This window comes from Cebidichthys violaceus, unplaced genomic scaffold (genome assembly GCF_023349555.1).
Source record: "Cebidichthys violaceus isolate CVI_PGR_0920_01 unplaced genomic scaffold, fCebVio1.0.p SCAF_28, whole genome shotgun sequence".
Lineage (NCBI taxonomy): Eukaryota > Metazoa > Chordata > Actinopteri > Perciformes > Stichaeidae > Cebidichthys > Cebidichthys violaceus.
This window is the reverse complement of record NW_027176461.1, coordinates 1,064,540-1,089,827: the sequence shown is the minus strand read 5'-3', so window position 1 is coordinate 1,089,827 and position 25,288 is coordinate 1,064,540. Positions and strand designations below refer to the sequence as shown.

The 25,288-nt window shown below is 42.9% G+C and overlaps 1 protein-coding gene across 13 annotated transcripts in view; it reads right to left on the bottom strand.

The window, feature by feature from the left end:
• syne1b (spectrin repeat containing, nuclear envelope 1b) overlaps window positions 1-25,288 on the bottom strand; it is a 76,195-nt gene that overhangs the window by 25,051 nt on the left and 25,856 nt on the right. For 11 of the 13 annotated variants that reach the window (XM_068721488.1, XM_068721501.1, XM_068721500.1 and 8 more), the window contains 56 exons: window positions 24,632-25,257; window positions 24,301-24,480; window positions 23,665-23,815; window positions 23,370-23,528; window positions 22,927-23,109; window positions 22,526-22,627; window positions 22,131-22,334; window positions 21,801-22,008; window positions 21,331-21,443; window positions 20,960-21,165; window positions 20,726-20,875; window positions 20,267-20,558; window positions 20,000-20,172; window positions 19,572-19,881; window positions 19,138-19,302; window positions 18,127-18,483; window positions 17,853-17,989; window positions 17,035-17,212; window positions 16,373-16,555; window positions 16,110-16,253; window positions 15,438-15,593; window positions 14,930-15,094; window positions 14,666-14,838; window positions 14,265-14,418; window positions 13,938-14,081; window positions 13,673-13,837; window positions 13,211-13,528; window positions 12,784-12,939; window positions 12,401-12,571; window positions 11,880-12,206; window positions 11,624-11,776; window positions 11,374-11,541; window positions 11,049-11,225; window positions 10,777-10,923; window positions 10,562-10,687; window positions 10,018-10,194; window positions 9,459-9,724; window positions 6,990-9,150; window positions 6,025-6,362; window positions 5,790-5,934; window positions 5,461-5,679; window positions 5,111-5,379; window positions 4,690-4,855; window positions 4,431-4,586; window positions 4,124-4,276; window positions 3,842-4,024; window positions 3,574-3,711; window positions 3,134-3,319; window positions 2,841-2,963; window positions 2,529-2,711; window positions 2,103-2,246; window positions 1,756-1,944; window positions 1,351-1,494; window positions 878-991; window positions 618-779; window positions 112-306 (listed from right to left, as the gene is read on the bottom strand). In XM_068721488.1, coding sequence (XP_068577589.1) covers window positions 112-306; window positions 618-779; window positions 878-991; window positions 1,351-1,494; window positions 1,756-1,944; window positions 2,103-2,246; window positions 2,529-2,711; window positions 2,841-2,963; window positions 3,134-3,319; window positions 3,574-3,711; window positions 3,842-4,024; window positions 4,124-4,276; window positions 4,431-4,586; window positions 4,690-4,855; window positions 5,111-5,379; window positions 5,461-5,679; window positions 5,790-5,934; window positions 6,025-6,362; window positions 6,990-9,150; window positions 9,459-9,724; window positions 10,018-10,194; window positions 10,562-10,687; window positions 10,777-10,923; window positions 11,049-11,225; window positions 11,374-11,541; window positions 11,624-11,776; window positions 11,880-12,206; window positions 12,401-12,571; window positions 12,784-12,939; window positions 13,211-13,528; window positions 13,673-13,837; window positions 13,938-14,081; window positions 14,265-14,418; window positions 14,666-14,838; window positions 14,930-15,094; window positions 15,438-15,593; window positions 16,110-16,253; window positions 16,373-16,555; window positions 17,035-17,212; window positions 17,853-17,989; window positions 18,127-18,483; window positions 19,138-19,302; window positions 19,572-19,881; window positions 20,000-20,172; window positions 20,267-20,558; window positions 20,726-20,875; window positions 20,960-21,165; window positions 21,331-21,443; window positions 21,801-22,008; window positions 22,131-22,334; window positions 22,526-22,627; window positions 22,927-23,109; window positions 23,370-23,528; window positions 23,665-23,815; window positions 24,301-24,480; window positions 24,632-25,257 — 12,732 coding nt within the window. The remainder of the gene's footprint in view (window positions 1-111; window positions 307-617; window positions 780-877; window positions 992-1,350; window positions 1,495-1,755; window positions 1,945-2,102; window positions 2,247-2,528; window positions 2,712-2,840; window positions 2,964-3,133; window positions 3,320-3,573; window positions 3,712-3,841; window positions 4,025-4,123; window positions 4,277-4,430; window positions 4,587-4,689; window positions 4,856-5,110; window positions 5,380-5,460; window positions 5,680-5,789; window positions 5,935-6,024; window positions 6,363-6,989; window positions 9,151-9,458; window positions 9,725-10,017; window positions 10,195-10,561; window positions 10,688-10,776; window positions 10,924-11,048; window positions 11,226-11,373; window positions 11,542-11,623; window positions 11,777-11,879; window positions 12,207-12,400; window positions 12,572-12,783; window positions 12,940-13,210; window positions 13,529-13,672; window positions 13,838-13,937; window positions 14,082-14,264; window positions 14,419-14,665; window positions 14,839-14,929; window positions 15,095-15,437; window positions 15,594-16,109; window positions 16,254-16,372; window positions 16,556-17,034; window positions 17,213-17,852; window positions 17,990-18,126; window positions 18,484-19,137; window positions 19,303-19,571; window positions 19,882-19,999; window positions 20,173-20,266; window positions 20,559-20,725; window positions 20,876-20,959; window positions 21,166-21,330; window positions 21,444-21,800; window positions 22,009-22,130; window positions 22,335-22,525; window positions 22,628-22,926; window positions 23,110-23,369; window positions 23,529-23,664; window positions 23,816-24,300; window positions 24,481-24,631; window positions 25,258-25,288) is intronic. The other 2 variants (XM_068721495.1, XM_068721496.1) reach the window with 2 other exon arrangements.

Genomic DNA, 25,288 nt, shown 5'->3' with positions numbered 1-25,288 from the left:
AGTCTAATAATTCAGTAATAGAGAAATACAAATTAATTTAACAATAAAGCCAAACTATTAGCTAATATTACTGTAGTGGCAACATTATATTACAACATTAACAAAAAATACCTCCAATATCTGCTTTTTCCCTGAAGCCTTCATGTGGATAGTGGCCATCCTCTCAGCTAACACAGCCAGGGAGGAGTGCATGGCCAGCTGGTCAGCCACGTCTGAGTCCACAGCATCAGAGGCCAGATCCTCTGTGAAGCTTGTCTGCAGCCTGTCTATTTCCTCCTGCACACTCTGGATCTCTTTTATCAGACCCTGGAGTGAAAAACATTGTTATAGGTGTTGCATTCTGCATATTTATTGACTGTATTTTCATTTATATGTTGGTCAAATGAAAGTATCATCTTTTTGAGGCATGTAGATACTGTGACTGAATGCAATACAATACATTTCACAAATTTGGATATTAGAGACGGAGCAGTAGTTCCTTTTTCAATCCATTTAGCTTCAACAAACTAGTTAGTTAGTATAGTGTAACAGTGATGTAATGTCGAGATGAATAATGTTTTACTGTAAACTATGAAAAGCTCTTTCCATCAAACCTTTATTGTACTGCAATGACTCACCTTGTGTGCCTTAACGTGGCTATCTGGGCTTCTATCTGCCTCCAAAGGCTCACTCAGTTTGGCCTCCAGAGCTTCCATTTTGGAGGAGATTGACTGAAGTGAACCCTGGTAATGCTGTTGCTTTTCAAGAGCTTCATACAGAGACCTCTGCTTCTCGCTGATCTGTTGGAAGATCAAGCGGACAATTTAAAAGTGCTTATCCTGAAAACAGTCACTGAGATTCAACAAACTACCAAGCTGATGTCTTGTTGTACACATACCACATTCTTTAAAGTCTCCCATGAGCGCTGCAAGTCATCTAAGTTGGCCACGGACTCAAATGACGGGTCATATAATTCTTGGATTGGAGCTCTTGTGAGTGTTCCTCTTCCCATCTAAAAAAAACATTCAAAAAGTGCCATCAGCAGTTAAGAGAAATTAGTTATGAAACAGATGGCAGATAGAAATACTTCTATAAAGCCACTAATTCACTGTCAGTCATGATGAGCTTGCGGGTGCAGGCAGAGAATAGATATGGAGTTTGTTTTTGCCTTCTTCTTTTATTAATTGCATTTATTAATTGAGCGTGCTTAATTTAATTACCGAGTTAACAGGAAAGATTACAGATAAAAGAGAAAAAGAGTATTCATCGTCTAGATTGAAAAAAATAAAAATTTCACAAAGTATGTAGAATTTATCTGAAAGACCAGAATGACTGAAAAAAGGGCTCAAGAGGAAGAGTGAAGGCAGATACCTTGGTTATAGTGGCTTCAGTGTAAGTGATGGGAGAAGGAGAGCGACAGACAGGAGGAGAAGAAGAAACCTCACTGTTAGTGCCCTCCTCCCCAGACTCCTCAGTTACAGGAGACAGGAGGGTGTGACAGCGGCCAGCCGTCATCTGACACGCCATGCAAGAAACATTAACAGAAGAGCACACATGCAAGATGGATTGGGAAAGATTAATAATATGCTATGTGTTTTTTAGTTAAAAGTGGCAATGCACCTTTTAAAAACACATATTTTATAATAAAAGCAGGCAAAAACTCTTTAAGCTTGAGCCAGAAATAGCAGAATGAGTTTATTAAGTAGGCAATGCCAGCAAACAGTCACAGCAAACAGTGAGCACCACTTTGTTATGTGCTATATTCTGTTCTCTTACCATAAAAGCTTGTGCTGAAGACTTCTTGGATTTCTCCCCATCCATCTCCTGCAGCCCCTCAGGCAGTCCCTCCACATCACTCACTGTCAGCAGCATGGTGGCATGCTTGGCCTTCACTGCCAGCATCTTGCATTTTGAGTTCAGTGAGGCGATCTGCTCTTGGTAACCTTTGATCTTCTGGGCCAGTTCCTATTCAAAATAAAAAAAATTGCAACTTATTATGCAGTTATGCATAATAAACTTATGAACACATGCAAGCATGTCACACTTTATTTGTTATGCCTGCATTGCCCTGATGACCTATCCTGGGTTACAGTGGGTTAAATACGTGAATTAATATATTGTACTTCATGGTGAAGGATCTGGGCCTGTAGCTCCTGGATGTTGTTTGTGGGAATCGGTCGGTCCTGAATCACACGATGTGCTTCCTCTATCAGCCCCTGTAGGTCTCTCACTTCCTGTTCATATTGCTCGTACTGCACCACTGCCTCCTGGATCGAGAATGAAATTGCTTTGTTACTGTCAGATGAACAGATTCAACCTCCAAGTTGTTTTTTGCAGAATTTAAAAAGAGTACACTTCTTAAAACATGCAGAGAACCATAATGAATCTTTCATTTCAAGTAAAATCTTCTTTAATCATCTTAAAGCTTGTTTACTTGGCAGCATTGTGACTCAAGCTGCTAGCCGGGCCTTTCTACAGTCACAGATTTATGTGACAATGCAGGACAATATGGCGTTACTATGCTGCAGCAATAGTGTCCCCTACTGTACCTGTAGGATGTTGCATTGCTGAATGGCCACGTGCTGCAACTGACTGGCCTCTTGCTGCAGACGCAGCGCTGTGCGACAAATGGCAAGGTTGGGCATCACCTCCTCTGGGACCCGCAGAGCACTCTGACACAGCTGCACTGCCTGCACCTGCTGCTTGAAGCTTTCCATATCTGCCAACAGACGCTGCAGAAACAGGGAAAGTTTACATTGTGTGAAACAGTTAGCAAGCTTTAATATGCAAAGTAAGCATCCAAGGTGCTTTCTGACAAATCACAGGACATAGTATGGATTATTTTAATGTGGTGTGGTTACCTGTCTCTGAGCCAGCTGTTCTTTGAGGCTCTGGCGTGCCAACTCTGGTGAGGTCAGTGTGGCTTGGACCTGCTCCAGAGCAACATGTAGGGCCTTAACTTCATACTCCAGGGCTTCCATACTCTGAGGACACACAATACATGAGTCAATTATACAGTGTATTTATCACTGTAAGGTATGAGATACAAGTACTCAAACTCATTAAGGGAAATTCTACTAGTCAAATATAATTAAAACACGATTGTAAATGTTACAATCAAGTAATAGATAATAAGTCTTTTTTTTCTCTGTACCTTATCTGCATCCTCCAAGCTCTGCAGTCGTGTCTTGATGCATTGCTGAAGCTCCTCAGTGTGTCGACTAAGTTCACAAACCTGCTGGCTCATAGACTCGACCTGCAGCACCTCAGATAAGAGATCCACTTTCTCCGCCATTGATTCCAGGTCTCCATGGAGCTCCCGAGACTCACGAAGGACAGCCTAAAGAACAGGGCAACAATGCAGTGAATGAAAGGCATGTGTGGTATGGTCTCCTGGTGGGAAGAGGCAACTTATTCCCTGCATGTGTCTTTTATGAAATATGTGCATTGGTAAAAATCCTTACATGTCTAGCCCAAACCATGTCCATGTTTCTAAATATTAGGAGCCCAATAACACTTCTTAAAAAGCTGAAATGCTGTAGTTGTATATCACAATAGATCCCATGGGAATGCCGGTCTGGATCCTGAACTCACCTGATACATTCGTATCTGCTCCTGCAGATGAACAGAGGAGTTCCAGATGATGTTTGCTCTCACCAGGCTTTTGGCTTTCTCCGACCACCTCACAATGAAGTCCAGCATCTCATTATACTCATCTAAATAGCAGACAGCCTGAGGAGCCAAGATAAGAAAAAGGCCATTAAAGCAAAAACACAAAAGAATGCTTACCAGCATCACCTTTTCTGAATGTTGTAGCATAAAATAACATTTGCATTTGTATAGGAGACCTGTAAACGCAAACCTTTTTGAGCCAGTTGTTCCTACAGTCTGCTAGCCGTGTTGTGTGGTGATGCATCTCCGATAGCTTGCTGATGGCATCACTAAGCTGTTTGGCCAGTAGGGGGTTTCTGCGGCCAAACTCTTGAACAGCAGCATCCATATCTGAGAGGGTGTGACCGCAACTGTCCAGGTCCTCAGCCAGGCTCTGAAGAAATGTAAAAAAAACAAAAAACATCAGAATTTCTCAGCAAACTGTATCAACTACACATTCACAGTAGGTTCAAGCAAAAGTAAGCTACCCCACCTTGACCTCTTCTTTGGCATGATCAACGTCAGGAGATTTTTCCTTGAATTTAGCTGAGATTACTTTGAGTTTCTCAGAGACGTCATGGATTCTAGAGCTGAAGTCCTCTTTTATTTCTCGGGTTTTCTGAATTTCTCTCTCTTTCGAAAGAACCTAGAACAAATGTCAACAAATGCCATATGACTACAAACATATTGTTGGAGTTCCCTTATGAAATTGACATAGGCTAACAATTAAGATGATGCAAAATATAAAGAGTTCCATTAAGATATTGTTTACATTGAAAGCTTTTTAAATTATACTGTACCTGGTCCTCAATAGCACCCAATGCAAGTGAGACCTCAGCCAGCTGCATGGAGATTTCAGAGGGCAATATGGTGTAGAGGTCCAGATACTTGCTTTGTTGCTGCTCTGCTAGTTTATCCACATTCTGACGATAAGTGATCACTTCTCCATGTACAACCTAAACGCAACAAATGGAGGACCCATGTAACCTTTCTCAGAAATAATAATGATGACTGGAAGATCAGAGAGTTGATATTAATGTTTTTAGATATGAGATATACCTCAAGCTCCTGCAGCAGAGAATCAATGTCTGGTGTGGGATTGAGAAGAAGCTCCCTGGTCTCCTGGATCCAGGCTTTTACGACGCTAAGCTCCTTCTCCACTTCCTCTCTGTCCCTCAGTTCCTGAGCTGTTTGAGCCCGCTTGGTCCTGGATTGTGTCAGGAGGCTGGAGGCAAAGAGAAAATTACTCTACTGAAATTCTGAATGACAGAATATAGTCATCTTGATTTCTGAATAGTTGAGAATGTTTTCAATCAAAATAATGGCAAATTAATTTTTTATTTTTAATTTGAATCAAACTATCTATCTAAAACATGTCCATTAAAACATGTCCATTAAAACAATACCACTAGTTTGATGTTATCTTAAGACATAAGCTCTTGTTAAATGCAACAACCTTGCAACAACCTCTTGTCTCTACCTTTCCATTTGGTCTTGAACAGCTCTGATCTCCTTCAGGCTGGGCCGCTCATCCTGTTCAGTTGTTGGTGAAGGCACTTCCACATCGTGCAGCAGGCTGAGAGCGTACTGGCGCAGCAGTGTGAGGGAGGAGAGCTCTCTCTCCAAGTCTTGGCTCAATAACTCATGCTGGTCCAACAGAGACTGCAGGGTGGCTTTGGAAGCCTTCTCCACGGCACTGTCCGGGAAACGACTTTGGAGCTCATCAGAGACTGCTCTCACCTTCACCATCTGTACATTAATGATTAGTTCAGCTTCTGGTACAGAAATATTTTCATTTAATTATTGTCTGTCATCATCTTGTCTTTGTACCTTCTCTCTAAAAGTCCTCCAATCCTGCGCTGTGTCCTCGAGTACTCGCTCTCGTCCCCGTGCCACGCTGCGTAGTCGTGTCCAGCGCTGCCACACAGTGGTCATGGAGCGACTGATGGTGGCCTTGCTGGCATCACTCCCCACCAGCTCCAGCTGGGCAGCTTGCTCCTCTAAACCACTCAGCTTCTCTTGGAAGCCATTCACCAGTGAGACAAGGGACTGAAAAAGTAAGACACAATTGAGTGAGTAAGTAAGTAAGTGCACAGCATTCATAGAAGCCCCACCCATTTTTCAAATGGAAAATGCCTTTTTATTTTGGCCTCTCATACCCGATGTCTGCATAGCTTATCTTCAGCCTCTTGACTTGTGGCTGCCTTTGCAGTGGAAAATTCAGTCAGCTTCTTTTCAGCCTCATTCATGAGCTCAATGACAGTCTGCCTTGAATCCTGGTAAGACTTCCACTGAGCCACACAGCTGAGAAAAACAAAAAATGTCAAAGTATAAAATGCTTGTGTATTGTCACGGTATATTACACATGCAACTTCACAGTTTTGTTCTCACTACCTTTGAAGGACATCCTGGTGACACTGGAGCTGATCTCGGACCTCCACGCCTCTCTGCTCGGCTGACTCCACGCTCACATGGAGCTGATCTTTAGCTTTGGGGTTGACCAGGTTCTCCAGGTGAGGCAGCAGGGCCTGCAGCTCCTCCAAGTGGCTGAGGAACTCCTGCTCTGTGGCCATGATGTCCCCCTGCTGTCGGAGACACTCCTCATAGTTTTCCACGTCCACACCCAGGCTGGCCTGCTGCAGGAAGGACACAGCGTCCTCCAGCCATTCACAGGCTGACTGCATCCTGAAGTGGTACTTCTGGCACAACCCCAGGGCTTCCTCCAGAGTAATCTTAACACAAAATAAATGATGAAAAAAAACCAACACTTTTTAATATTGATATATAAAATACAGATTCAGTTTTTTTCCCCCTCTCTTCCATTATTATTACATGTTTATTGTATTTATATAAAAACATTTTTAATTTCAATACTTATTTTCTATATGTATATGTGTGTATTTATTTACTTACTTTTATTTTAGTTAATGTTTCCTTTTAATACAGGTTAGGTTTATTATGTCTTATATGTCATTATCCCCATTTTACTTGAATATATATTTCAGTTGTCGTATCATTATTATTTCTATAATGACTATTTTTTTCTACAAGTACTGTATATTTGCATGTATCTGTATGCTTATGAATTTTATTTTTCATGCATGAAAGGAAACGTTTATATAGCTAACATAGAGCTACTGCTCTGTAAATTGAGCATCATTCATTTTTCAATAAAACAAATCTTTATAAAAAAAACGTTCTACCATGAATGCAATTATTTTGATGCTTCTCAACAACTCTGACAAATCAAATACTGTAAATAAGCATTGAGGTAACTATACGAAACAGCATTACAGATAAAGCATTTCACTACAATTATGAACATGTTTTATAGAATATTGAATGTGATATTGTCCCACCTGTTTGGAGCTCAGTGCTTTCTGAACATCTGCTTGCAGCTTTGCCATTTCTTCTAGGCTTGTATCTACGTGGGCTGGTACAAGCTCATTTGCGCTGACAAACTGCTGTTTCTCTCTGCTACTAAGAGCAGCCACTATTCTCAGTTTTGACTGTACTTCCTCCTGCATGATTTGCTGCTTTCTGATCTCCTCTTGCACCTTCTCCACCCTCACATCCACAATCACAGCGCAGCCCAGGTCATCCCTGACCTGCTGCAGCCAGTCCAGGGTCCTTTTCATCTCTGTCTCAAAGTCCTTACTTTGGACAAACCTGTTCTCACACTCTTCAATCAGATCACCTACTGCAGCCTGCAAAGATCGCAGCTCGTCTTGCCACAGAACCACTTGCTCCTTGGAGGCATCATGGGCTGCTTGCTCCACGCGTGGTGCAAGAGTGTCCATCTGCTCCATGAGCCTTGACAAGTGGGAGTTGGCACTCTGGAGGCTCCCTGCCAGAGCGTGGTAGTTCTTCAGCCTCTCCTCAGCTGACTGCGTCTCAGCGTTGACTTTTACCAGCTGCTCTTTTGTGGCCTTTAACTCAGAGTCAACCTGCATAGCCATTGCCTTGTGGTCCTCAAACGACTCCAAGGTTTCCTCCAGATGCTCTACTTTCTGTTCTACCAACCTCTTTAGGCCGTTGTACAGGCTCACAAGCAGGGTCATTTCCTCCGGGCGCCATGGTTGACCAGTGCTACGAAATCCCTCTTTCTTCTGGTTCAGTTCACTCACAGCTAGACCGAGGTTGCCTAGGTCTGCCTGGATCATTTTGTAATCACTCTGCAAACTGACAACCTCTTCTGTTTGCAGCCCTACAGGCTGTGTGCACAGATTATTGAACTGTTCCTCAAGCTCCTTCAGGGCTTTATGAGTGACATCTATGAAAGAGGTGTACTCATTCCTCGTGAGAATGGCCTGCTGGATTTTCTCCTGTTTTTCTTTGGCTAGTGCTAATATGCTATTATATTGCTGGGGGAGCGTGTTGAGTTTTTCATCCAAATAGCAGTGGTCTACTTCATTCAGACTGGGCAATATTTCCTGGCCAGCTCTTTGTACAATTAGGAGAAGATTCTCATATTCAATTGCCTGCTCGACTATCTGTTGATACTTAAGTAGCTGTGCTTCCAATTCAGCATCTCCAACCATCAGATTGATCTCAGGGAATGTGACTATATCAGCTTGTTTTATCCACAGGCATATTTTCTCCAAGTCTGTCTTGAAATACTTTCTGGAAACAAGTACTTTTTCAAGCTCCTGTAGTTTCTGGCCACATCTATGTAATGTTTTGTCAAAGATGTTTTGTAACTCCTGCAACTTTGTAAGAATCTCATTCCTCTCTTCCTCGCTGGCATCCCTCATTAGGTCCCTCCCCTGAGACCACAAGGAGGTCAGCTCGCTCTGATAGGCTTTCAGGCTGCTTTGGATGTTCCTGCACGTTCTGACCTGCTTGGCCAGGTCATCAGGTAACAAAGCAATGTACTCCTCAGCCTGAGCCTTCTTCTCGTTCTGCTGGACCCAGGAAATGGACTGACTCACAGCCATCAGGAACTGCGTTCTCTCTGTGAATGCCTTGCTGAGATGTTTTCTGCGCTGCACAACCTTCACACTCAGAGATTCCACCTCATGTTGAGTGTCGACAATAAGATGTTGGAGACGTTGCCGTTCACTGAGGCCCAGCCGGGCCAGCACCCTGTCAGCATCGACCATGGCCTGTGCCAGCAGGAGCTGCTTGGCTTCCAACTCACTGCAGATGCTCAGGTGGTCAAACAGGAAGCTCTGAGCCAGCTCAGGGGGAGGACTCATTTTCATGGCCTCAGACAGGGCAGGCTTCTGCTCCTCGGCCCAGTCCCGAGCCTCTCTCAGACGGGCCTCTACTTGGCCCATATCTTCCAGGGTCACCACTGAGTCTTGGATTTTCCTCTCGATTAGGTTTTGCATCTGAGACCATCGCTGCTCAAAGTGGCTGATCTGCTCTTTTACCAGCTCCTTGTCATCCAAGTTTAAATGTTGGATGACTTTTTGTTTCTGTTCCTTAAGGTCCTCAAGAGTTCCTTTTTGTTCTTCCAGAGTTACTGCAAGCTTCCGTAATGCCTCCAAATGCTGAGATGAACTTTCAGCATCCGTTCTGTAAGACGTAAAAAGATAACAAATTAATTAAACAAGTGTTGTGTAGAATATATGACAATGTAAGGAGTACATGTTTTGATCTAGAGAACTGAAATACAACTATATTTAAACAAAGAATATTTTTAAAATGAGTTCCCAAGATGTTCAATGATAGCCTTCAGCTCAGACTTGTGTAATGATAAACAAATGGTCTAACGTAGAGCTAATCTATTTACGATTATTGGCTTTGGTCCTATCAGGAGATTATTAGAATCAGACCACAGCAGTATGTGATGACTCATTTTAATACTTGATGTACAAACACACCTGGCCAGATTGTCCCACTCCTTGGACACCTGTTCAAACAGCGCCTCCACTGCAGTGATACAGTCATGGTATTCTTTAGACCTCTGCAGGTCCTCCTCTCTCTGGATCTGCAGCTTGTTGGCCTGGTGACAGAGCTCGAGCCAGGAATGGCCCAGACAGTCAAGCTCTGCATGTTCTGGAGAGTCCTGGCCACCAGTCAATCTGCTCACAGTCTCCGTCATCTTGGTCAGGATACTCTGTTTAGACTGCAGTTGCTGGCTGCATTCCTGTGTGACAAGCAATATACTGGATGTTAACCATAAATACATCCAAAGACTCAGCAGATCTCTCTCTAATCCCTATGCAATCCAAGCCAAAGTGTTGTATTAGATAATAATAACAACATAACCACCAGAATCATATTTAGAATCACTGTACTGTATAGTTGAGGTAAAAAGCACATGTAGACATACAGTATATCTTTATCTATATAAGCATGAAAAATTAGCTTGATGAGGATGAAAGAGTTCCCCTTTGTGTGCCTTGTCAAAGGATCAGCCGCTCTGATAATGTTTCCTACTTTGGCTTGAGACAGCATGTTTTGAGCTATCTTGGTCTCCAACTCTGCAGGCCTTCTGGAGAGGCTGAGGAGCTGCTGCTCCGTATCCTGAAACAGGCTGGTCAGATCTTGCTTCTGTTCCTTGATCTCCCTCCAGCCCTCCGAGAGCTCCTGTGCACTGGACATCCTTTCCTCTATCTGGAAAAAAATATTTACACCTTCCTACAGTCAATATTGGCAGAATCTTCCTGAATATAATCAAAAACACAACATTCTATACCACTATTTATATTTTCACAGAACAGTTACAATCACACTGAATGTCATTCTGCTTGTTTATTACTGACTGATGAAAGAATTTTTGAAGGGTATATGAACTCGCCATAGTACGTCTTAAATCCAGCACTTATTGGACTAGGTGCCAGAATTAAATTTTTTATTTGTCAACATAGAATCAAGAACATTGTTTTTTTCATGGAATTACAATCAGTTTTTATGAGTCATTAATATGATGCACTAATTGTCATAGATTCATACAATGGATAAGGAAGTAACGATTACTGACCGTGAGTTTGACTTGTTGGACCTGAGCAGCGGTCACTCTCACAGCATCATCAGACAGGTCACACACAGAGCACACTAGGTCCAGGTAAGTGCTGGCCTGCTCCTGAAGGGCCCTGTAGTGCTTCACCTGTGTGTGCAAAAGCAATTATTTAAGATAAATCATTAAAAAAATAACTTGTCGCCACCATTGCTTTCCGAGAGTGGGCAACATTGCACCTGCTTTAGTGCTTCCTGCAGACCCGACGGCCCCTGATCGTTGAGCTGAAGCTCCTCCTGCACTGTGGAGAGCCAGGTCTGGCTCTGCTGGAGAGTGTCCTGGTGGTTAACGTATTTCTGTAGCTCCCGGTCCAGACTCTGGTACACCTGTTAAACAAGGTGAGGTAAGACATTAACTAACATATATCTTAAAATGTTATTATCAAATGGAGAGGTTTCCTTTCTAGGAATAGCGAGAAGATATATGATCAATGTTGTCTTGTATTACTTACACGCTGGGCAGTGCTGCAAATGGCAGAGTAGCTATCTCTGGTTCCCTGTTGGTGAGCCTGGACTTGTTGACTTATCTTAGCTTGAACTTGGTCTGTACAGCTGGCTATGAGACCTTCTCCTTTCTGCTTCAAGCTGGTGAGACGCTCCTCAAAACCGGCAATCTCCTCCATTATTGCCTGAAAAAGAACAGTCGGGTGTTTCAATACAAATATCACCGAAAGTCATCCATGTAATTGTAAACTGCAAAGTATTTGAAGTCATGTAAAAATGTAAAGTGCACTCATTTTACAGTAAAAAATTGTAGGACAGTATGGTATAGGTCACCTTGTGTCGGGCAAGTTGCTGAGTTGCCATCTCCATACCGCTGGTCTGCATGGAGTCTGAGGTGACCAGTCTACTGGACATCTGTAAGAGCCACTTCTCAACCTCTTGCAATTCACTGTTGTAATCCTCGTGCTCCTTCACCCACTCAACAAGGTTTTGGACCTGAGTCTAAAATACAACACACAGCCAATCGCTATAACAACACAGATCAAAAAACATTAATAAATAATCCAACATATAGTGTCCATACCTTAGCTGCTAAACAGAGATCTTGGTAGTCAGCCTGCAGCTTTTTCATGTTGTCACTTATAGTGGGGTCATGGACTGTGTCGAGCAGGGCCTCTCCTTTCTCAAAGACAGATTTCACTGCTGATTCATGAGACTGCACTGTCTGCTGGATGGTCTGCATATATGAAGAGAGAGCAAAATATTGCAGATAAATGCATTCTGTTTATTTTCACTGTATTTCCATGATGGAAAAAAAAGAATAACGAGTGTCAAGTTACCTTGTACTTTGCTAGCTGAGCCTTCTTCTGGTAGAGTTCAGCTTTAGGCTCCACACTTGATGCTAAAAGGTTCTTGGTCTCCATCACCCACTGGGCCTGGGACTTGTATTTATCCATGAAGTCTTTAGAGAGTGAGATACATTTCTCAAGGGAGCTATGCTCTGTTCGCAGAGCTTCCATCAACTCCTTTAGTTGGAAGAGTCGGCTGTCCACTTCCTCCTTCAGCTGCTCTGCATCAGGCTCCTCTAAGAATGCCATGGCTCTCTCTGTCTTCTCCCTCATTGTCTTCAAGTAAGAGTGACCCTGTTCCATGTCTGCCTGAAGAGCCTGAAAGGTACACGGGACGGTGTTATTAATTCTTAAACAGATATCATATTTTTGAGTCTGATAGTAGCGCTGGAACTTTAATTTGTGAACTTTTGTTGGCATTTAAACTGATAATATATATAAAAGTCAGCAATAGTTTGTAATTATGTGCACTTATTTTATGTACAGCATGTGTTCTATGTTAGAGAGAGTACCTCTAGTTTTTTCATCTTTCTGTCCATAGCGAAGCGGTCCACTACATCAACACTGATAGCCACAGTGCTGAAGTTATTCTGAGCTGTGCTGAGCCAGTCTGAGAAGGTGTTGAAGACACACTGTGCCTCTTCAATGCAAGACACCTCCTCCTGGAGCTGTTTGATCGTCTCCTGCAATACAAAGGAAGAGGAAACAACAAGTTATGGTAGAAGAAAGCTAAGCGTAGCAAAACTAATGTCATCTTCCCAATTATCTGTCAAATAAAGATTTTCAACAAAGATGATAAACAGGTTGGTATACTGGTTAAAGAAACAATTTCAAATGCATCAAGCAATCAATGCATATCTATGAACAAACATAGTGATACTGTGTGCTTTGTTACCAGTAAATGCAGAAGCAGGATGTGGTATCGGGCTGTAATCTGGGTAGCTCTGGAACTGATCCGGCTGCTAATATGGGTCTCATCCAGAACCTGCTGAGCCAAGAGACTGAGGCCCTCCATCTCCTCTTGATAAACCAGCACTTCCTCCTGCCAGCTCTGACCAAACACGGACCATTAGAGATGTCTGAGCAATAATCAAATTCCAATATAATCATTTGACTGAAATGACACTTGTTGAAATGACACTTGTTCCAATGCAAATTAACTTGTTGAAAGACTCTTCTTTCTGATTGGATTGAAATGACCTGCACTGATTTAAAATGCAGTATTGTCACAGCAACTAAAGCAGCAGTGAAAACTATGCAGATTTGTGCAGATTTGTGCAAAACATTTCCATGTGCATAGCTTCTGTGCATGTAACACTAACCTTTATTAACTGAAGTTGAGCATCTTTGGTGGCGCGGTCAGACCGCCGATTGCTACGCAGTTGTGCTTTGGTCTCCATGCCTTTTAGCCAGCTGTCAAGACGCTGAAACTTCTGCTCCATCTGCCGGAGTTTGGCCAGAGCACTGTTGAGCTGAGCCCGGGTGTCGGCCAGCCGGCTCTGGTACAACCTCCACTCCTGCTGCAGGGTCTCCAGTGCTCGGTCTTCGATCTGAGGCAGGCCCCAGGGAATGACCAGCTCCCGACTCACCAAAAGGGTGTTTAGCAAAGCCTGGCCCTCTGTGCAGTGCAGCTGCAGTTCCTGTAGTTACATAGATGTGGTTGAGCACTTTCAGCTCTCAACTTTAGACAATACGTTAACTAAATAGAACTTCTGGCTATGTAGTAGAACTAGCATTTAATGTTCTTTTTTTTTACAATGTTTCCCCACTGAGAATTTTCTGACCTGTAGCTTTTGCAGAGTCTCCTCCAGCATATCAACATCGCCCTCCAGTTGGGTGTAGCAGCCAAGCTTCTCTTGTTCTTGTTCCAGCCAGTCTTCAAATGCCTGAAGGCCCCGCTGATACTCCTGGTGGGCTTTCACCAGCTCCTCTGCTTTGCCTACAGCCCTCTGAGTACACAATGAAGATAAGGATTTATTTATTACTTTTATGACCAAAGCTGAAATACATATTTAAAGTAAGATTTACTGTTCACTCTGATTCCATTACCATGGCATTGTCTTTGATAGTGCTATAGCGCTCTTGCAGATCTTGGAGCTCCAGCTGATTGACATAGTTCTCAGCGATACTGGCACTCTTTGCACTGATGGTGTCCAGCAGGGTGCTGTGGCTGAGCACTTCCTCATACAGCAACTGAAACAACAGAGGTACAATATCAATCCACTGCATTTTGAAGTGAAGTTTAATGCTTGTGTGACTTTAAACCCTGTACTGGTTTGAAATTCTAAAGTACTCTGTATTTGTAAGTCTACATGGAATTCACTAAATCATGTATACAGCTAATAGTATATAGTATGACTAAGAAGATAGCAATACCTTGGCTTTGCTCAAATTAGTAGTTTTGTCTCTCATCTCTGGGCACTGTTTGTCAGTGGGCTCAAGACTGTCCTCCACACGCTCCACCCATGCCACAAACTGGAGTATATCCTCCTGGTAACTGGTCCACTGAGACAGGGAACCCTCCAGCTGACTGTCAATTTTAAAACAGTACAACAACGTCAGACAATAGTGCAGTAATTGTAGAAATAGCAGCAATCAAAGACTTGGCAAAAATAGCAGCAGCAGGATTGAGATGCTGTGTTCCCTTTGTGCCTTTTGTAGTTCAAAGTTCAGGAAAAACCTTTTGTGCACACTATTGTTGCTGTGAAGCTACTAAAGGCTGTTTGAAACACATGTTGTTGTTTGATGTGTGTTGTTACTTGTGGCTGAGAAATTACCTTTTGCATTGTATTGAGGCGGAGAGCAGAGCATCCCAGGAATCTTTTAGGTCCTGTATTTGTTTTTGGAGTACAGGCACTCCTTCAGCTGAGGTGTTTCTCTGAACTGACTCTCCTCTTGTGATCAGCATCTTGAGCTGGATCTCCTTCTCCTGCCGAGCAGTCAGCAAGGCCTGGTGCAACAATGACACATATAATACACTCCTATGATGGATATTCATAGGGTTAATTTGAATTCTGAAAACTACCGGTGACTTTTTATACCTCCAGCTTGATCATCCTGCTATCGAGAACATTTTTGTCAGCAGTGGGGGCGCAGTAAGTCTGCAGCATGTGGCTGGTGTCAGCCACCCAGTTCTGCAGCTCCTTCAACCCTTGGGAGAAAAGCTGGTGCTCAGTGGCTATTCGGTCAATCCGTGATGCCTTCTCCTGCAGAATCACAAAACAGGCGCAACAGAGAAATTACAACTGTAGGTTTTAGAAATTGAATCCACAGCAACCTGATAATTTCAATTTCAATTTCAAAATTAATAGAGATTTAGAACAAAATATATGAAGGAAATTAGCTTGTACATTCTCTGTTAAGACTTAACAGACTTGTAACAAAAGAAAGAAATGAGTGTTTAATCATTGTGAGTTAGTACCTTCACTGTTAATCACTGTAAAATAATATTAAGTCAGAGCTCGATCCAGTCTAGCGCCTCTGTTTCCTCTCCAGCTCTACCCCCAGAAAAGCCCCGGTGCACAAGCAGATTGGTAGGCATTACTGTACCTTGGTCAGGTTGGTTAAAGCTAGGTACTGAGCAGAGAGCTGCGAGACACGGTGCACAAAACCCTTGCCGGCCGCGTGTTCATCCCACAGCAGCTGGGCCTTCTCTTTCAGCTTGTTCAGCTGAATCTCTTGAGAGGCTAACTCCTCAAGCACAGACTGGAAGAGCACAAGCAGGTTATCAAAGAGGCATGCAAGCTGACACACAGATATAAGAAATTCAGACACAGACTGAAGGGTTAGAGATGGCAACATGGCAAAAAGAAAAGAGAATGAGACAATGGCCAATGCTACAGTTGGTAAGGCTCTTGGTGGTCATGACGTGCAAGGCCACTGGAACTAGCTGGCAGACAGTTTTAAACAATAAATACTAAAAGCAATTATTTTATAAATGAGGCAAGTATTAATTGATATGATAGACACTGTTAAGAGGACATCTGAGAGAAGCAAAGCAGAAAAATGGCAGCGATTCAAAAAATAAGCAACTGGCAGTTAGTATAAGCTGTTAAAGAATAACAGCGATGCCAAAACACTGTAACATACTGTAGGTGGAATGGTGAGTTTCTGCAAATGACAGAAATAGTCATGTAGGCACTTAAGCACGGAGTGGTTGTTGCAGCTGAGCGTGAGTGGTCTTGAAATGAGGGGTGTTCCAAGCTCAGTGGAAATTAGTACCTGCAGCTTGTGAAGCTCTTGCTTTTTGGCTGAGAGATCATGAAGCCTTGTGCAGCTCTCGTGTACAGCCAGCTCTGTGGCGTTCAGGCACTCCTGAAGAGGCTCGGCACTCGCCTCAAAATCTTTCATCTGGGACAAGACGTTCTGAAGCACAAAAGACGTGTATGAAGAGACTATTGAAATGTTTCCTTGACTTAAAATGTATTAATATACCTATTTTTAGATGGACCCTGATTGGTGAGAAGGGACATTTAGGTGCTTACTTGTAGACTTGTCTCTCTGTTGTGCAGGTTGGTCATCATATTTTTCCAGTCCTCTCTGGAAGTGTTCATTTTAACCCGAACTGCATCAACTTTGTCTTTAGCGGCGTGACTACAGACAAGCTCACCGTTCACAACCACAGCATTGAGTCTTGACTGACCTTGATCTCTGTCACTTAGAAACTCCTGAGGAGAGAAGCAGAGATGAGATAATGACACAAGCCTGTAGTGAAACTCTTTATCTTTAAAACCATTTCCTGCAAATGGATGAAATTTAGTTTGACAGTGTGGCTCTGCTCATGTGATGCTCTGGAACGTTCTGTGTTTAACATCCTGAGCTCATAACCCCCCTTGACAGAACCGAAGATACACATGTTTTGAAAACATAAAAAATCCATGTATGACTAGTACAGGAAAAGACTGGGGAGGTGGAGGAGTTACATTGTTGTGTTCATACTAATGTCTGACTGATTGTGAGAGATAGCTCGTGGATAAATATGACTGTATGAAACATGATTTAGTTACATGCTTTAATGAAAACACACAGACAAGTTGTTGCAAATTAAAATCCCACTGTGTTGATTCCCCTCAGTGTTGATCAAACCTGTAGTTCTGGCAGCGTAACTGTCTGAATGTTCCATGGCAATTGACTTGGAGAGCTGTACCTGAATCTTCTGCAAGCTAGATGAGGCCTCGTTGAGATTTTGAGGTACGTCAAAGCACTTGGCCGTGTTGATCTTGGCATTGACCAACCATTTCTGGAACTCTCTGAAGACTGAGCGGAACCCTTGTTCCAGCAGCTTCTCTTTGCTTTGGCACTCCCTGGACGCTTGGAGACTCAGGCTAGAAACAAGCAGTGTGTCATTGTTAATCAATTTAAGAGATCCATACATTTTTGTAAGTTCTTTTGTTGGCTTGTTGGTTTTTTTTGTCTGACCATAAGTTGTTGACACATTTAAGCCTACAGAGTGACCAGGAAAACAGTAATATATTAACTTTGCAACACAATCAAATGCAAAAATCCCACATAAAGTATTACCTGTGTGAAACTAGTTTGTTGACCGTGTGTCAGAGAGGTGTCAATTCAGTTATATGGCAACTTGTGGTTTGGTGTACTAAACTGCATTATATTGTAAAGAGTGTTTAATGTGTATGCCACTCCGTATATTGCAAATGAGGTAGACCAATAATTAAAATACAACCTAAAATGTTTCATAGAAACATGTCACAAACACAGAGAAAACAAAAGGATTAGTCTGAGATGAACTGAATATTTAATGAAGGTAATATTTATTGTGGGTTTATGATATTGCATTGCACTGTTTTGCATAAGTTTTATGGTCACTCCTGGTGTATAGTTCTGCATAAGATCCTGTGTAATTATATGAAAAAAGTCTAAAACACCTAGTAAGGTTATGTGTAAATGCTTAATGTTACTACAGTTTACAGTTTAAAAGCCATGACACCTTTACACCTGTCTCACCTGTTGTATTCCTTAATAAGAGCAGACACTCTCTCAGATTGTGTGCCCATGTCTCTGGAGAATCGGCACAGATCATTGAGTTGAGTCTTCAGACTATCAGACACAGGCTCAGCTTTGACAAGTTCCTCCAAAGTGTCCTGAGAGAAAAACAAACAACCACTGATCAAAACCCACGGAAGTTAATTTACATTTCAAATGAATTAGTCATCTACTGCCATCATTGCTTCCGATTATTAGCAACTTATTAATGGAAGTAAACTGAGCCGAGACCTACCTTTGCTATCTGCCAGCCTTTAACAGCCTCCTCTCCTTCATTTTGTCTCTCTGCTTGAGCCAACCACAGACGCCAGTCCTTAAGCTGACGGCTGAAGTCGTGTAGGTCCTGCTCCAGCTGTGCTGACAGGCTGCTGAACTCTTGCTCAGAGCTGGCTATCTGTGAGAGGGCAGTCTCCAGACTAGCTCGTGTCTGCAGTGCTCCACGTTCCCACTGGTCCCATGACGAAAGGAGGGCTGCTTCCTCTCGCTCCATAGCCTCATAGCCCCCTGAGCCAGTGTGATCTCTTGACACTGCCCCACATCTCTGAACCCGGTTCAGCCTCTCCCTGCCTCGCTGCTTAGAGTCAAGCAACTCCTGGAAAGGGCAAAAGGAATCATAATTGTCATCTTTGTCAAATAAAACAAATGTAAGGGCAAGTAACTTTCAAGTAGGAATGCCCTTGAATCCCAAAAGTGACAAAGTGTGTGCTTGTCTGGACCCAGCCAATGGAAATCCTCTGCTTAAGAAAGGTGTTATCTAAAACTTGTCTCTTTTTTTTTTCTCTTAATCTAGCTTCAAAGCTTATAACTGACAGTCACCTCTGCAAAGGAAATGGGCACACACAAAAGCCAGACAATATTTTGATACCATTCCTTTCTAATCATAAAGGTCTTAATCACAGTAAATGCAATCTTCATACATAAATTATGCTCACAAGCCCTCGACTGTGACCAAAAGAATGAAACTGTTGCCACTCATGGCTGATATGATTGCGTGGTTGCGCTCAATGCCCCTGGAAGACCTTGCCATCAAACCAACACTACAATGAGAGGAGCCAGCAGAACTGGTTTAAACACCCAGTAAAGATGCCTCCTATCGCCTCCCTGTGGAGGTCTTACGCAGAATGTGGGAGAAGACACTGGAGTAAATATGAATGGACTTTGGACGACAAACTTCTCTCAGCTGAACGTGACCAAGAGCAACATACAATTTTTTTAATCCTAAAACATAACATCTTGAAGTTCTCACCTGCACTTTGGAGAGCTTTCTCTTAATGGAGATTGAGTCTCCAGACAGGTCTGACCAGCGCTGGAGTTCCTCTTTTGCTGAAATCAGCCAGTCATTGAAGTCTCTCACAGCATCTACATACTGCTCATGCTCAGACACAATGCTTTGCATGGACTGGACTTTACCCTTTGTGGAAGAAAAAGACAACGTAAATTACTACCAGAAAAAAAGTACCAGATATGGATGAATGTGCCAAATAGTGTTTCAGACTAATTCCCTGCAAGGGAAAGTGGGATGGCAGTTATGCAACCTTAAAAGTCAATTTAATATACAAAAATTCGGTCTCAATTTTGGCAACAATTTGTGTGTAGACCAGATGCAGCTTCTTTTTGGCTGGCCCTTGATTTAGCAAATATTTGCAAGTACTTGTTAACCTATGCCTGTATTTAGATCACCTTGACAACAGCTGAGATATCAGCAAAGTGTGCGTTGAGGTCCGCCCTCGACTCTGGACCAAACGTCTGGTCCCCAGTTTTTTCGTGCATCTCCACTGCCTTGTCTGTTAGGCGTGACAGTGCCGCTGCATGAGCGTCCACATCAGCCTGGATGGCCCTGAGGCGCTCAAGCAAAGCGGACTTCTCTTTGAGGCCTGGCTGCTGAGGCAGAGTCATCCCCACCTCCTGTTCCACTGACTCCGTCCACTGCTGCAGCTGGCTCTTACTTTCCTGAAAACTGGTCCACTGGGCTACTGTCCACTCCAGACGACTACAGACAATAACAAGAGTTTATAAGAAATAAAGAAGAGCATTTACAGTTGATTATGAGCTATGGTGTCAGTGGGGGTTTTCAATCGTCTGAGTGTAGAAGAAGATACATTTCCTACCTGTGGCAACTCATGGAGGTCATCAACATGTTGGCCCAGGCATCCTTTAGGCTCTGTAGCTGTGAACAAATGGCCTCCTGTCCCTCCATTCTGTTGTGCTTCACGACCTGTTCTCCTTTTCCAACGGTCATGTTGAGCTTTACCTCTCCTTCACCCTTCATTAGCAGGATATCCTGCATGTATAAAAAACAGAAAGCTTCCAAATGTGTCCAGAAAACACAGTATCCCAAAGCACAATATCTTTGAATCAGGGTTATATTAACTGACCTGTACAAGACCTAGTCTTTTCTCAAGAGTCTCTTTATTGCCAACTGTGCTGTTGAGTGAAGCCAGACGCTCCTGGACGCCGTTAAGCCACGTCCAGGTAGTCTGCAGTGTATCTTCAAAGGCCTGTTGCTCCTGCAAAGTTAGCTGGCAGCTGCGCAGCCTTTCTCTCACACGCCTCAGTAAGGCCTGGTGCTGGGATTGCAGCTGAGCTGACACTCTTGTCTCACTACCATCGCCTCGCCCACCTTCATTCAGCGCCTGGCCCTCCTGACCTAGGCGTTCAAATGAATCCCTACATGGAAGCAAGTAAATGGTTAAATAAGCTACAACGGGTATTTAGAAGTTTGATTGTGAACAATTATTTGGGATCCTTTTGGGGACACTGGTAGACAATGAAAAAAATCATTTGATGTCTATTTTTTTTCCCTAGTAAATGCAGACTTGAAGCAGATTCAGCACCTTTCTTTGAGCACTTCCTGCTGATATTCCTCCACTTGCTCGAGCGCAGCCTTTTCAGGACCTCGCTGCTTGGCTTCAAGCAGATCTGTGGTCATTTTCTTTTCCATGTGCTCCAACCACCACCGGAGCTTCTTAAGGCGACCCTCAAACCTAAAAGGAATTTACAATGCAATGCTAAATAAAAGTTTAGCTTACAAAGTGCTTGATAGAACTGGTTTTGTGTGAGTCTTTTACCCCTTCATGAGCGATGCACTGTCTTCCAGGATCTGTTGGTTCTGTCTGCACTGCTCCACAAAGCTGTCCCAGTCCTGCTGGATGGAGGAGAGGTGCTGCTGGACTTGCCCAGCGCTGGCTTTGGGAAGATGGAGTAGGAGCTTCTCTCCTTCCTCACAAACCTGAGTAAGACGTACCTCACCCTCCTCCACACGATCCATGGCACCCTGACAGATAACCCACAGTAATTTAGCTTTGTATTTCTAACTCTTTTTTTCTGCTTAATCTTTCATTTCACAAGTTGTAGATACGAGCACAATCCACATTTTATTTGCATTCCTATCAAAGTGTAAATTAAATGAACAGCTATTTCTTTGGTGTGTCCGTTTTACCTTTAGTTTCTGTAGTTTGCGTTCGACAATTTGAGTGTCTCCAGACCTGTCAGAGCACTCTTTCACGATCTCTCTCTGTTCTGAAAGCCAGCGATGGAACTCCTGAACTAGATCTGAGGAGGCAGAGGAGAAAGAAAATGAATATCTGGTGTCGATTCACACAGAACTAAGCTGAATAGAATCAAGCTTTGTCTTCGTAAAGCAGAGATTTTACACTCCATGACCATTACTGTATATGAGACATGGCTTCCAATTAAAAAACAAGAAATTAATAGGAGGTTACAGAACATATCTGGTCATAAATAACAGGACATGGTAGAATAGTTTAATGTACTGTGCTGTATTTAAATGTTTAGAACCGTAGTATTACAATCGTGTAAGCTATGTAAGCATGTAAGCTGGAGCAGCAAGTGGCTACTGAGTAAAACTACACATTTTATTCAGTTTATTTAGTTTTTTGGATTTCTCACCATTGAACTGCTGCTGAAGGCAGTTCTGCAGTGATGCCAGCGTCCTGGAAGAAAGCTGATTCACAGACTCATAAGTCTTGATGAGGTCAGTGAGAGCTGATCCCAAACCAGCCAGCTCCTCAGAGGGATATTTTCGACACAGTGTGTTGAGGCTCTCCCTCGTGGAGTCAATACTCCCCTGCTGATTTTGCAGCTCTTTCTGAAGGTCCTTTAAAACATGTTTAGAAATGTAAATTAGTTTAGTCCTTACATTCTCATCTATGTGCTCTGTAAGTAAAAAATGGCTGCCTATCTGTAACACCAACAATGTCATTGTTATTTAGGCTGCACCTTCACTCTGCAGATGTCCTCAGGATCCGATCCAGTGGGTGAGGAAACAAGGGAATCCTCCATACTTTTTAGCCACGCAGACATCTGTGAGATGTATTCTTCCAGCTGTTTCTTTTGAGAAGTGAAGTCCGTGAGGTTTCCCCTGGCCTGCTCATGCAGCTTCTGAGCAGTGCTGATCTTTTTACGAAGGTCATTCTCCAACACCTGATGCATGTATAATAAAAGTTGTGGGTGACACACATGTATTATGAAGAGGAGGACCTACTTCTTCAGAAGGGTCAGGGGTTAATATCTGTTGGTCAATTAGTGCCACTAATTGGTCAAATGTAGTACCACTTGTGAGATTCAGTATAACCAAAAAACAAAACAGATATCATTATAATAATCTTTAGTACCTGTAATTTAGCAGGCGTCTCCTGACTTTGATTTAACTTCTTCAGCTCTGATACTTTGCTCTGCAGGGTTTCAAGTTTCTGCTCCTTCTCGCCCATTTCAGCCTGTGGATGTATGAAAAGCATGTATTACACCCCCTCTGAGTTCTTTTCCTCTAGTTTCTTTGGTAATCTGCGAGAAATGATACCCAGTGGTTGTGGCTGCACAATGATTATGTATGTGTATGTATTTAAGCATTTTTGTCATTGAAAGCAGGGAGCTATCATGTTAGTTATGTCAGTCAATTCGATTGCGCACAATTTTTGGGGTTAATTTAACATTTACATTGTCTTTTGTGGAAAACCATACTTACTACATACAAACTAATTATAACCAGGTTTAATTATGACATCAGAAATCTTACCTGTAGTACGGAGAGTCTTGCCAACACCTTCTGACTGTCATTGAGGTTGTTCAGGCTCTCATTTAGTTCAATCACACAGCTGCTTGTCCAGCTCTCAGTGTCCTCGCTGATTTTACGCACATCCTCCCACAGTATCAAACTCTGGTTCAGGTGATCAATGTTATCATCTATCTTCTCAGACACCTGAGAAGTGGATTAAATCACAACCGTTCAAGTCACAGAAGCAAACATCTGGAGTGGACTTGAGTTTCATATATTTTTTCTTGTCAACAAATCGCATAGAAAACAAAACCAGCAATGAATTGATCCTTTGAACACGTATTGCCTGTGTAGCCAAAGCCTAGCTAACTCCTCTGTGCCATCATTGTTGACTGTTAAAAGCACATGAATGATGCATCAAATCAACACATTACGATTGTAGCAACTCCTGAAGTCAGACTTACATCCAGCCACTGGTCAACAAGGGTCTCCATGTCCTCTTTCATCATCTGAGCATTACACTCAGGGATCTTCTTCAGTTCAATCACCAGTTGTTTTCCTTTACTGGAAAACCGGTCCAGTTCATGTTGCTTGCTAGCCATCTCGATCTTCACTGCCTCGTGCTACAAATGGAGTGAAGACAGCAAACCTTTTATTAAGTATCCTGATGACCAAGAAACTCGTTTTTCTGGATTTGTGTAATGAAAAATTTATTTTGAGATACATCCCAAAAAAGATGAATTCATAATTTGACCTGACCTTGGTTAGTGACCTCCTGGTTTCCTCATGGTCCTTCAAAACAGAGCTTATCTCAACCAAAGGTTCGGTGCTCTCAATAATGCTGCTGATGGAGGTTTTCAGTATTTGGTATTCTTTCATAAGCTCAACCAGGACATTGCACTGCTCCTGTCTGTCAAAGGGGGAGAGATACGTGTTTTGTCCATTGTAGATTATGTAAATTAACTGTAAATGTAAAACACAATAAATATACAATAAACTGCATAAAAGAGAAAACAAACATGAAAAAAATAAAGAAAATAACTGTGCCAACAAACCCATTTAGGACTAGAAATGTTGACATCCCAAAAGTGATGTAATGTTAAATACAACACAAATGAAACAATCAACCATAGAGGTCAGTGTCACATGTTTTTCTGCCAAAAAAGAGTGTATCATAATAATTAGTATGTGAGAACAAAGTTCAAATTTCAAAAAGATTATTTTTTTTTACTCAATTATATCTGCAACAATGGCAAAAATGTAAAAGAAAAAAGAAGAAAAAATTATTAATTATTGATTTTCTTTCTCCCAGTAAGATCTTTTTTTGTGTTGAATGTTTTTTGATGATGCAATATTTCATGACTCATGAAAGACCTTCTTCCACTATTTCAGTACCTCTCTGTGATGAGCTTCTTGGTGTCCTCCCATGTGGTCTCCAGCAGACTGATTTCCCTCAGTACCTCCCCAGCCAACTCTGCATCTCTCTGGGCCAGCTGGTTCCCCTTGTCCCTCAGCCACTGCTCCTCATGCTGGTGTGACTGTAGCTCATCCTCCAGCTGATTAAAGAACCTTAGCCTGGCAAACAGAGGGATAACATGTTGCTGTTGAACATGTTCTCATACCCACCCACGGCACTGGCATAGTATGTTAACAGTCCCCCTCTAAATTATTAATAAGAGCATTGACAAATAGAAATACTGATCTGATAATGCTTGAAATGCTTTACCTCTGCTGTAGTGCATGCAGGCTGGGCTCTTTGAAGGTCTGGTGATCAGCTTTTTCTTCAATGTCCTCCACAGCTTTGAGCAGCTGTTCTTTACGTTGTCTAAATGAGGTCCACAGGGACCCCAGGGCCTCTGCTTCACTCTGCTTAGTACCCAGCAGGTTCCTCACTGCATCTAGCTCAGCGCTGAGTGCATCAGCCAGCATGCGGCATGATTTACGAGAGCCCTCGTCAGCACCAATGTGGAGATGGCTTTTGCAGAGGCTGCTGTCCAGATTGACAGCTAGAGTCTCGAGCTGGCTAATGTCTGGGACAATAGTGGAAAGCTCCTGCTGCAGCTCCTCTACTTTTCCACGGTCCCAGCTCCCGGCACTCTCCACAGTCTGCTTCAGACCCCGCAACACCCCTGCAGCCACACCGTGAGTCTGCAGAAAAGCCTCAAGCCTTTCAAGGCACTCTAACTGGAGCTCAGCTATGTGCTGGGCCTCCAGGTAGGGCTGCAGACAGCTGTCTGCTCTGCTGCGGAGGAGCTGTGCATCACTAGGCTCACAGAACTGACAGAGCTTCTCGGTCTGCTGCTCCAAGCTCTGTCTCACACTGGACTGCTTCTGTAAGGAAACCTGGGTCTCCTGTAAAATATAAATTGATAGAGGATCAGTT